Source organism: Echiichthys vipera (genome assembly GCF_963691815.1).
Source record: "Echiichthys vipera genome assembly, chromosome: 21".
NCBI lineage: Eukaryota > Metazoa > Chordata > Actinopteri > Perciformes > Trachinidae > Echiichthys > Echiichthys vipera.
The window spans coordinates 13642121-13654568 of NC_139846.1; the positions used below are offsets into that span (position 1 = coordinate 13642121).

General features: G+C 42.5%; 1 protein-coding gene across 2 annotated transcripts in view; it reads right to left on the minus strand.

The window, feature by feature from the left end:
• arfgef1 (ADP-ribosylation factor guanine nucleotide-exchange factor 1 (brefeldin A-inhibited)) overlaps positions 1-12448 on the minus strand; it is a 49088-nt gene that overhangs the window by 18049 nt on the left and 18591 nt on the right. Inside the window, exons 3-11 of one of the 2 annotated variants that reach the window (XM_083936102.1) lie at positions 11068-11224; positions 10799-10945; positions 9177-9356; positions 8673-8726; positions 6009-6363; positions 5181-5306; positions 4289-4536; positions 3693-3826; positions 1266-1500 (exon numbers count right to left, since the gene is read on the minus strand). In XM_083936102.1, the coding sequence (XP_083792228.1) occupies positions 1266-1500; positions 3693-3826; positions 4289-4536; positions 5181-5306; positions 6009-6363; positions 8673-8726; positions 9177-9356; positions 10799-10945; positions 11068-11224 (1636 nt within the window). The remainder of the gene's footprint in view (positions 1-1265; positions 1501-3692; positions 3827-4288; positions 4537-5180; positions 5307-6008; positions 6364-8672; positions 8727-9176; positions 9357-10798; positions 10946-11067; positions 11225-12448) is intronic. The other variant, XM_083936103.1, reaches the window with a different exon arrangement.

Genomic DNA, 12448 nt, shown 5'->3' on the forward strand with positions numbered 1-12448 from the left:
GGTTTCTACTAGAAGATGTTTACATACTTTAATGTTAACCTTAATGTAAAAAAATAAAATAAAAAAATTCTCATACTGTATGTCTGAATCCACCTGTATTCACCCTCTGACTGAAATGTTCAGTTTTAGCGCCTAGCCCAGTCTGCTCTGATTGGTCAGGATTTCTGGGTCTTCTGCATCTGTGCATCTCAATGTCTTCGCAACTTTATTACTACCAGGGAATGATTGTAACCACACTGTTACTGCACTTTTCTACATATATACTGTATAGTATAGTTGTGACATCACAACGGTACAGAAGTCCTGACGGCTCTTTTAAAGGCACAGTTTCTGAATGCGGGCTGTGTTCATTTCTTTGTGGATGGAACATTTTGATATTTAGATATATGTAAGTAGCACCTCAACCTGTTTTATAATAACAAAAAAGACAAAAAAAAACCATTGAAATCTCTCTTTTTACAATATGGGACCTTTAAATAAACAATTTTACAGTGCTGCATTTGGTTGTAATATTTAAAAATAGCGGTAGTTTATTTTTGTTGTTGTTGGGCAAAAAAATCCATAATAATCTCTCATCATATTATAATTCTAAAATCTAGCTTGTGACAGGAGACTTTGGCCAATCACAGGAAATTTCACAGAGAGAGAGCACTTCAATTGTTTTAGGACAGAGAGAGGAGAGGGAGAGCTACAGGAAGCACTCTCACTCTGCTTTAAATTCTGGCGCTTTGCTTTTCACTGTGTGTGTGACTGTGCTGCTGCTGGAGAAGGTGTGAAACTGTTGCTTCCCATTAAGAAGTGCTTAGTAGATATATATTTATAGCTACTGTATTAAGCCACCTGCTTCATCAGGTTTCCCTGCATATGTGAATCAAAGTAGAGCTGGGGGAAAAAAATGAAAAGAAAAAACTGAACACATGGAGAGCACTCTGCTGAAGAATGAGCGCAGCAGTTGTCAGAAAGCAAGTGTGTGTGCTTTGGTAGTGTGGACAGCCTTCATTGCACGTAAAAAGCTTTCCAGTGAAGTTATGGGATTACTGTGAAGCCGCTGCAGAAAGTGTTGAGTCACAGTAACAGGTAAGAAGTATTTGAAAAACTACATTAGGTGTTAAGCTCTGAAAAATGTACTGTCTCATGGCCATTAGATTAAGATCCATAAAGGCTGTCAGCGAATAATTTGTTATTTCCTATCCTCGACACTTTCACTTTGAAAAATTGAAAATAAAACCTAAAATTTTCTCAATCACAAGAAGTGGAAATGTTACCTCAATTTGCATCTTGAGGTGCGTCTTGAAGTGGGATAGCAGAGTGAGGAAAATAGAGAGCGATAGTTCGAAGACCTCAGGCACGGAGGAGACGCCGTTCTTGGAAAGGGCCACGCACAGGTACTGCTTGATGGCGTTGATGAACATCTCGTTAGTCTTGAAGATGGGCCCGGCGTTCTGTAGGATGGACAGGAGCAGCTGGAGGGACAAGACCTTCGATCGCAGCTCATGAGACCTGAGGCGAAGGGATGGGGGGGGGGTTAAAGTACTCTTTCCTTCTTACTATTTGTGTTAGAGGAAATAAGTGTGAGACACAGTACCGGTAGTATCATGAGGTCAGTGTGAATATTTCAGTAGGGGAGGAGATAATAATATATTGATGAAATTAAAACACAGTAAGAGAGGATAGACTGACTGTGTGTAGTTTTGTGCATAAAGTGCAGGCCCATGTCTGTATCTCTAGCTGTTACACTGCACTGTGTACCCTAACCCTTTGGGAATCAAGCTGGCTCTTGCATAAAGCCACTTGAGGGAATTTTTTCCAGCCATCTGCTCAAGACTTTGAGAACACATTGTCAAATCAGATGAGCATTAACATTTCAGATGTACAATACATTCAGCAAGACAAACAGAATAGTCTCACTAAAACCAACTACTTATAGGCAAATTATCTGTCCTTCAAGGAAAGTTACAACTCAAAGAAACAGCGGCCTAATGCACACAGACCACATCATGCTGTATTTATCCATCTGAGAGTTAAAATCTCCAGCAACCATCAAAGAAGAAATGCGAGGGCAACTAAATCAAAGCTCCATGGTGTGTAGAGCCTCAGCTCATCTGAACTGTTTTTCTGTGGCAGCAGGACAGAAAGACTGGAGCTCAAGAAACATACTTTCAGCCTCTTTATATGCTGAGATTGGCTGCTTGTTTGCAATGTCTTCCATCTCTGGCGAGCAGACAAACTAGGATTTATGTGGCACAACAAAATTGAGCCTCTACTGTTTCTGCAAGTGCCCAAAAATGTGGACTTTTTCTTCCCTAAAAAAAGCTATTTCTGTCAAAGTGTACACAAGCATAGATGGTAAATCGTCTACAAAGCAGGAATGAAATATCATTGATAATAAACTGTATGTGTACCCTCTGATCCACCATGAAGATACAAAGTACTTTGTGATAGTTAAGGTAACAATAATGCAGCTTTTCAACCTGTGTGCTGTGTTGTTGCTGTGCTTGTGTGTGTTTGTGTCAGATATTGAAACATCAAGCGGAGCAGCCTTGTCAGAAGGGTAAAAGGTTTCTGTCTGGCAGTGACATGGCACATCAGTGCGGAGGTAATTGACGTGGCCTTCATTACACATGCACGCACGCACGCACGCACACACACACACACGTACGCACGCACGCACGCACACACGCACACACGCACACACACACACACGCACACACACACACTGTTCTCTTACATTTAGCACCACATTCATTTTAATTTATAGATAAATAAATAAATATCACCCCACAGGCCCTGTGTGAACTAAGTTGCAAGCAGAAACCAGATGCAGGAAATCCTGTTTCGCAAAAGCTTCTGCTATCAAGCAAGCCAATCAGATGCCTCTGTTTTGGCAAACCAGAGCATGGCCAGAATATTGAATAATTGCAACATCAGATTATTTTCCTCTTTCTGGTGCTTTGTAAAAGGGAACAGTTAAAATGGATTCATGAAACCACGAAGTGATTCAGAAAATGCTGAGCGATGCCTCATTGTCCCTTTTTTATCAAAAACACCACGTAATCACTGGAGCAATCCTGAATTCAAAACATGATTCACATCTATTCTTATACCCTCACACAGAATGATAACTGAGCCAATATAAGGTGGTTACAGGAGCTTGATGAACTGTAGAACATATTACTAATCTCAAAATTCATCAGCCAGTTAACAAACAGTGATAGATTTTAATAAAAATACCTTCAATTATTGTTTTTTTAAGAGCAAAGGCTGTAAAATATCTCAATTACAAAGAACAAGAGTTTTTTTTCTCAGCCTCAGCCTGTTTTTACACTTTTCTTATCATAATTATTCCATTGTGTTAACATCTTTCACCTTTTATGCACAAAAATGATTTCCTTTGTAAACAAAAATGTAACAAATGAAGCAAACATGGCTCAACAGACATTCAGTGCTGTGATAAAGCCCTAAGACTATTTTGCAGAAGCACCATCACTGCAACCTGAGCTCAGCAACGATTGTGATTGATTTAAAGAAATGCAAACAAGCCAGAGCTTCTTTTTCTTTTTTACCTTATCCCAGAATGTATGTGTGGGGTAGCCTGATCCTTCACCAGCTGGAGTAAGGTGTGGCTAAGTGAGACTGCTAAGCAAATAATACTGTAATCCCATTGTTGCACATTACATGGAATGAATTCTTACTTGGGATCAGGTGGTCCGTCTGACAGCGGTTTCATTGACAGCTTGCACAGTGAGCGAAAGACAAGAAAGGCATCTTTCTGGAGGATGTGGGAGAATTTTGCACCTGGCGGCTGGCCCGGCGCCGCTCCTGACTCCTACGAAGGCAAAAACAGTCAAATCAGTGTGCCGTTCGCAACATCTTCTTTCCCTGAACCTCAAGACTGTTAGATTAGTTTAGCATTGATCACTGAGGAGTGCAATCAGCTATGATTGCAGACTTCATATACAGCTGAAAATAAGGGTGATTATATAAGACATTCCGGCAAATATATTCAGCTTAATTAAAGAGAGTGGAAGTGTTGACCGTCTTTTTCATTAATTTGTCTTTCGATGAAATCAAGTAGTTCATTTTCCTCTGACACAGCTGGTACAGCTATTCAGCAGGGCCAAAATGTTACATTATCAACAAGAATTGAATATTTTTGAAAACTGGGTCCAGCTAATTATGAAGCATGTAAAAAACGATTTGTAATTTCTGTGGTTTCTTGCTCACTTTATTTAGTCGATCTTGACATAAATGTATAACATTAATGTAAAAACTCTGGTCCGTCCTTCACCTGAGTGTCAGTGGACGAGAGAGACAGTCTGTCATCGGGCAGCGAGGGGGTGAAGCTGGCCGAAATAGGCGTGCCGGGGATGCCGTTGGCGTGGACGTGCTCGCTGTCGCTACCCAGGGTGCCCTCATCCTCCAGGGAGCTCTGGGTGCCCTCTGTCGCCGCCTCAGCCTGCTCCGACTCCACCGGCTCGCCCTCGCCGCCTGACTCCTTAGCGTCAGAGCAAAGGTTTGTAGGGTCCAAGCAGTGCCCTGTGGTGATGATAGAGCAGGGAGGAATGGGATTGACAGGAGTGACTATGAATCCCTAGTCTCGGTATGAACATACAGACCTTGAGACATCCTCTACCAGGAGTACACATTTTATAACCGACAAGGTAACACAAACTGGAGTTTGACATGATGTTCTGGTCAAGTACAAAGAGAGAAAAATGACAGCGGCACAGTAGTAAACTGCATGTTTTCAGGTGAAAAGAAGATACTAGATTGCATTTCTGCTCAATGTTCCTCCTGACCATTAAAGCCCGTTTATCAAATTACTGCTGGAGGGTAATATATGTATTTGGAAAAAGGAAGCCATATTCTTTTGTGTGTACAAGGTAATAAAGCTATTTTTGCAGCCAATGGGGGAAAAATTGGATTCTTTTAACTCTTGCACACAGAGTTGTCAGAATTTGAGGTAACTTCAAGGAGCTTGATATGACCTAAAAATTGAAAATGCGACTTCCCAATAACTTAGGCTGTTATTTATCGGCAGAAGGCTGTTTTTTGCTGACTTTTGCATCCCTTTTGAAACACATTTTGTACCCAGTGGGGTGCTTATTATCTATCAAACAGAAGTACCAACCTGAAAGCACAACATTCTGCCAGATCACTCAACACAGTACACATCTCACCTCCTGCAACAGTATTGACCACCTCCTGCAGAATACTCTGGACGATTTCCTGGGCTTTCTCCTCATAGTTTGGGGTCACCTCCCCCTCCTCCTCCTCTGCATCTGGATGTTGCTGGGCTGCTGCATCTGAACGACACAAAAACACACACACATTTGAGAAAACACGCTTTTTTTGTTGACTAAAAATGGTGCAGAAAATAATCACCTCATCCTTTCTGCTATAAGTATAGTGCTATGTGGGCCGGCATCCATACAGCTACGTACAATGCCATTGACAGATCATTTTAATCCTGCGCTTCATATTCTACACCGGCCCTCTCAGTGAATGAGCCACTGAAGTGCTGAATGTGGTATCAAACGTTTGCACCGGTAAACACTGATTGTGGGCTGGCGACTTTTCTTTTTCTTTTCTTTGAATTAAATTGCACAAAAATGTCAAGAGTGGGGCTTTTATCTGACTCATTCAGGATGTTTACTGTTACTGTTTTTATCAGCAAATACACCAGCGCAGAATGTAGATTTGGCTCAAGAGATGAGAAATGTTTAAAATATTGGATTTTAAACATTTCTGTGGCTGCTTATCAAGTGTGTGCACGGATCCCTAATAAAGTCACAATTAAGCAGCATTTCAAAATAGCATATCATTCTGAATATTATTATTATATATTATTCAGAATATTGGGGCAAAAGCTACTGTAACATGTGGAGGGTCAACTCAAAACTGCAAACCAATGGAGTCATTAGTAATAAAGGAAATAATTAAGGAAAGTCAGGTTACAGACTATAAAAATATAAGCCAATAAAACAAATCCCTGTATGCAGTCTTACTCTGCGCTGCTGCGGTGGCTTGGTCTGCCTCAGTCTGTTCATTTTCAGCCACACAGAAATCAGAACCATTCTCTGGATCTGGGCTCTCATAGATGGGCCCCTGCTCCTCCTGCTCCCCAGACACAGACCTGCTGCTGCTGCCCTCTGGGGCGGGTGTCGAAGGGGTGGACGGGGTGGATGGAATGGTGTTGCTGGGAGTCAGAGGGGTGACGGGCCCGTTGGCCTCCTGGGGCGAACCCTTGGCCGGCAGGTGGATGTGAGCCTGGAGTTGGGGGGAGTCTGGGTCTGTGTGCTGGGGAGTAACTGGGGATTGCTGCCGGTGTCGCTCTCTCTCCAGCTGCTTCGCTTCCTGCAGCTAGGGGAGGTGGAGACACACACACACAGACACACACACACACACACACACACACACACACATACATAACAATAAAAACAAAACACACGTACAAAGACAGCACGCACAAAGAAACGGCAAAAGCATTCGTGAAAGAGGCACATGCAACACACACATACGCACACAGAGAAAAAGACAGGTTAAGAGTATGGAAACAAACTCACAACAACAACTACAAGTTGAACAACCTGTCTAGATTCTCTGAGGGCTCACTGAACCCAAAGCAGAGCCACAACACTTCCAGATGTCAAAGAAAAGCGCAAGGACAAACAGTTCTAAGATCCGTTTAGTGTAGCAACATATGTCAGATGTGTGCTCTTATAGAAATATATATGAATACTCACTGAGAAGTAGGACAGGCTACTAAACAGCGATGAGACTAAATTTGAGGAATCGATTCATGTCGGCTCGTGTGAACTGGGTCTATTTTAGTCGGCTGGTGGCAGAAGGTATTTCTGATGGAAATGGCACATACAGCCATGTCATGGCCGATGCGTCATGGCGACATGTGTTACCGCAGCTTCTGATATGGAGTACTGGAAAGTGTTGCTAAGCTTTAGCTTGGTAGGTCATGAGCTAAAAGTGGGCCACAAGACATTTATACATGGTTGTGGCCGAAGGAATATGTGATGTTAGTGAATATTGGGTCATTTCAGATAACAGATTGCTTCAGGTACAGTTTGGTTTTTGAGCCGAGTAAAACGATCTCTACTGCTGATCTCAGAGGCGAAACAGGTACTTATTATATGCACACTAACACACTATTTCATGGCAAACACCGATACAAGTTCCAAAAAAGAGAGCAAACAATTGCAAGCAGTGGACGTTCTCTCAGCCAGGCTAAAATTAACAAAAGCCCATGGTGCATTTTCAATCCAAGTGCATTTGTAGATTTGTCGGGCATAAATGTAAGAAAAACAAACAAACAAATTATAGACTTGAGTGACTCGAAGAGAATAAGCACAGAAACCAAAGAGAGGTATGGGTTACGGATGGAGATATAAACAGTGTGACACATTTACAAAACAGAGGTGGGATGGCGACCCTTATATCTGTAGCACGCTAGCTTTTCAGTCAATAACAGGAATTAACATTATAAATCTGCAAAATGCAGAGACACCGCTGGAGTCAGTCTGTCTCATTTCCCTTTCTAGCTAAGGGTAACAATTATACAATCTGATATATGCCCTTTCCTACATTTTTCTTCCACAAAGTAAACCAAAGACTGCATTCATACAAACTACATACACACTGATTTCAGACACAAACAAAAGTCCTGACGGCTCGTTTAAAGGCACAGTTTCTGAAAACAGGTTGTGTGCATTTCTCTGTGGATTGAGCATTTTTATACTCTCACAGTGTTTATATAGCACCGCAACCTGCTTTATAATCAAAAAAAGAGATGTAAATCTCACTTTTCACAATATGGGACCTTTAAAACCGCACTTCAAGAAGCTTTTCAAATCTAATTAAATTAACTTGTTGTTGATGTCACATTAAAATATAAGCAACTCAATTAAATGCCACAGCATTCTGAAAGAAACAATTAGTATTGAATATGAGCAACGGTAACAAGGCCAGACAACGCACCTCGGCTGGAGGGGACAGGCAAGGCAAACAAACTAAGCTCATTATTTAAATGCCACCTCAGTCGGATAGTGAAGGCTGAGTCTGTGTGAGAGTAAGCCAGACAAACACTGCGTGCGTGTGTGCGATCATACCACGCTGAGCAGCAGTCAGGAGGATACATCCGCACACAAGCGCGGCTCCCTGTGCAGCAGAACAACACTACGCAAGCAGTGACAACACAACAAGAGGCCTGTGCCTGCCTTGTCTCTCTAGCTCTACTCCTGACTGCTTCTTTATATTTCTCCATCTGTGTCTGACTCAATACCAGTCGCTCATTGTTCTAAAACAACTGTATTAGGGCCTTTGGAGAAACACAACGTAACAAAAAGCTGCCTGGAATGAGACGGGCATAGCTGACCTGGAATAAAACATTTACCACGCTCAGGTGTGAATTTGAACTAATATGTAAATCGGTGCAGGAAAAGCAAGATGATTTGTAGGCAAGTCAACAGAAAGCCACAGCAAGCATATGGTGGAAAAAAGTACACAGCATACTTGCTCCTGTGCAGTGTAGGAGCAAAGGAAGAGAACGGATGAGTACATGAATGGATGAGGGGAAAAAAGCGCAAACACAGATACACAGAGAGGAGTTTGAGAGTTCTGATCAGGCAAGTCACGCACGGCAGTCCTGCACGCTTTACCTGGCGGTCACGCTTTCTGGAGGCCAGAGACCAAGATAGCTTGTGATTTGTAAGCTATGTGTCCAAAAGGAAGGGAGGGAGGGAGGCAGGTGAGGAGGGGGAAAAGTGTCATTCAAAAAGAAAAAGATGACATTAGAGCAAGCTTTTTTTTGAAGGCAACACCTAAAATGTCCCTCAGGACACAAAGAAAACAGTAGACTTTAATGAAATCAGGAAAAGGTGGTTTGAGTAAACCAATCAGCAGAAAGCTTTCCCACAGAATATAAGATCTTTCATTATACTGTATTACAATCCAATCTGACCCCATGCCCAAACACTTTTACATCATTCTGATTTCTTGCAGCATTTCTAAACTGCAAGCTCGTCGATTTTTGAGGCTAAAATGAGTTTGATCCCTTAAAAAACAGCTACACTGGCTTCTGTTAGGGGTCAAACAGCTCAAGAGAGGAGCTGCCCTCTCTCACTCTCACAGGATTATGTGTTAAAAGTAAGGGTTGGACATACTGCTTGATTCTCCATGCGCGCGAAGATTACGTTGAGCATCTGCGTGAGCGTGGCCTTGGCTGTGGTCTGGTTGATGAGGTTCTTGCTGGCCAGGTAGATGTTGTAACACGTGCGGACAGCCTGCAGCACAGTGCCCTCGTGGATTTCTATGTGCTGGGAGGTCACCGCCGTCAACAGAGCCTGGAGGAAAGAAGGGGAGACGTGAAAGTGGCAGATGCAGTTCAAGGTAAGCGTCAAAAAGATATTTGTTTGTGTGCGTGGTGGTGGTGGTGGGGGGGGGGGGGGGGGGGGGGGTATCTTGTACAAGGAAGGGAAGAGAGTCCTATGATTGGCCGACTTGGGCAAACTGATTGCGCAATGATTAACCCAATTAGGACAGAGGTGAGTCAGTTTTTTGTGGCTTATTTTAAATGCATTAGAGTTATTTTCAAGTTTTTCAGATGGGTCATGGAAAAGTTTTAACATGTGACCGCACCATTTGACACCAGATGTCAATGTCTCATAGGCCTTTTTCACACATGTTCTTCACTCCATAAATGATCTGGAAATTTTACACATCAGTGTCCAATGTAGGGCTGCCCCCAAATAGTCTACCAAGCACTGGTCGACCAAAAAATCATTAGCGGACCAAAATTTCATTGGTCGATTGGTCTATGTGACTGAAGGCTGGATGGCTTTTAATTTGATTGGCCAGATACAGGAAGTTGTGACAGTCACTCATTGTCAGTGTATTTTTTTTTTAACACTGGAGGTCCCTTGGCTGTACATCAAGGTTAGACAGTTAATAATTAATAGCCAATGACCTCGGAAAGACGTCTAAAGTACGGGATCACTCTGAAAAGAACAAGGATAACCCCCAAGAAGGTCACATGCAAACTATGCAAGAAGACCATTAGACCATTATTTTACAAGTGTGGCTCTGCGCACCAATATATATATATATATATGCGTCGATGAGTCGACTAATCGCTCTAAATGACGACCCCTGGTCGACCAAGATATTCCTTGGTGGCCCTAGTCTCACGTTGAAAAAAAGCCTTAAATATATATATTTTAAAAAGTCTTTCCCTGAATAACTAACAGATATATTCATTTATATATTATATACTAAGGGAGTTATAGAACAGACGTGAGCATATTTTTACATTTATACTTGCTTATAGGATAAAAAATCCAGCAAAAAACAGACAAAAACAGTAACAATTCATATCTTGCTGATGATGAGATTGATTAACAAATGTCATCAGCTTATTGGAGCTTGAGGCGGTGAGAACTGTGTGTGTTCTTTTACCTAATTAAATAAAATGATATTTTTATATATGCCTGCTGTCGGGCCATATCAAAGGGTTAGGGTTAGGGTGTTACAAATACAAACACTACAATTCTAATTACACACATCCCACTTTAAACCAGCTAATTACAGCTCTTCTCCCAATAAATGATGACATTTCTAAGAAAATGACACATCGTCATTAGTCTCTTCAAATGACATTGATTCATATGCTAAACAGAGTTTCTAGTGTTGTGAATGAATTTTATTTCACATCAATTACTTTGACTTCATATCAAAGGACTACAAAGACACAGCGACCTGCTTTTGAGAACGATTATATATCACACACCTTAATAATTTGTAGTTGTACGCCCTCATCAGTCTGCGGCCCTTGGAAACAAGCACAGATGGTCTCGATGATCCTGTCGATGAGTTTCTTGCCCGGGGCAGTGTTGTCCGGGGCGCTGCCCGTCAGGTGGCCGTACGCTATCAGCTTCTACACGGCAGAAACATTGTGCAAACATTGGGAATCTTCAGCATTACCTTGTTGAAAATACTTGGGTTGAGGTAGGCATAAGATCTTAGAGCAAACATTCGCAGTCCAACGTGTCCACTGACCTGTAAACAGTCGAGCGAGGTGATGACGATGCGGGGACATTTGGACTGACATGCCAGCTCAAATGGCAAGAAGTACTTGTCGGCTTCAATGAAGTTGGTCTTTGATTTGATTGGCGGTAAAGTGCTGGAACCCGATTTGCCATCTCCGCTGGGTGGACTAGGATGGAACAATACAGGAAGAAAAAAAAAGAGATGGCGACTGTGAGATAAACACAGTGATCCCACTGTTCAGTCTGTCAGCTGGAGTCACTAGAAAAGAAACAGGGTTCAAAAATCGGCCTGACACACATTCCCCTTGACATCCGAGCACGACTAATGGTGCATGAAAAAGTGAGTGCAAAGAATGGCATGTTTCACTGTAGACAACAACCTCTAAAGTCTTGCCCTGCGTCCTGTTCCTCTGGGGGAAAATGCAGACTGGAGTAACATAATCTTTATTACACTGAGTTTGATGTCGTGCCTGACTGCTGCATATTTCTCACTTGACCTCTCTTAGGGAGGGGTGCTAATCCCAGAGGTTATGTTGTTCAGATTTTTGCTGTGTGTTGGTGCTGACAAAGCATCTCCTGGCCTTAAATCAAGGGATAAACCGATTTCTTTCTGAATTTTTAAAGACCAGAGACACAGACATAACATATGGACCATTTCTTTTCTTTCAGCGGCCATGTGTCTACAGCATCCCCGAGCATAACCGCCACACCCAGACTGCACTTGCTGGAGGGAGAGGGGAAGGAGAGGAATAGAGGGAGGGAGGGAGGGAGGGAGACAGATAGCAAAGGAGGGGTTGCATTGTTTATGTCTTGGCGATGAAAAGGGATGACTTCAGCCCTTTTTAGAGGGACGACCTCACAGAGTATAGCAGGGGCACAATCATAGAGAGAAACAGAGGAAGAGAGGAGGGATGAAGTGCCTTGTAAAGAAATGGAGGAGGGGAGGGAGATTGTTATAAAGAGAGCTATCTGAAAACAAAAGAGGAAACATGTATTGTTTTGAGTGTCCTCAAATTAAAGAGGAAAAGTGACAGTACAACCATATAAATGTGTTTAACAGCCTTCTCATCAGCCTTTTTGACATCAAGATCAAAGTGAAGCCTTTGATTCAGCAAAGAGCATCCACTCTGCTGGCTCATCTGTGTGGTCTGACCCAGTCTCCATCCCTCTGAGCTATTGTGCTGTGTGTCTAAAGGGAGCGCTTCTCCTTTGACTTCTTCCTGGTCTCCCTGCTTAATGTCAGCTGGCCTGCTCTCTCCCTTATAATCAGCCCAATGTCAGCCTTAGCCTGCTTATAAAATATAATACGGCCCATTAACTGGGGTTTCAGTCAGACAGCGAGGGCCACATCTACATCTCCCTGGTGCCAGCCTGAGGTGCTTCATTTGAAG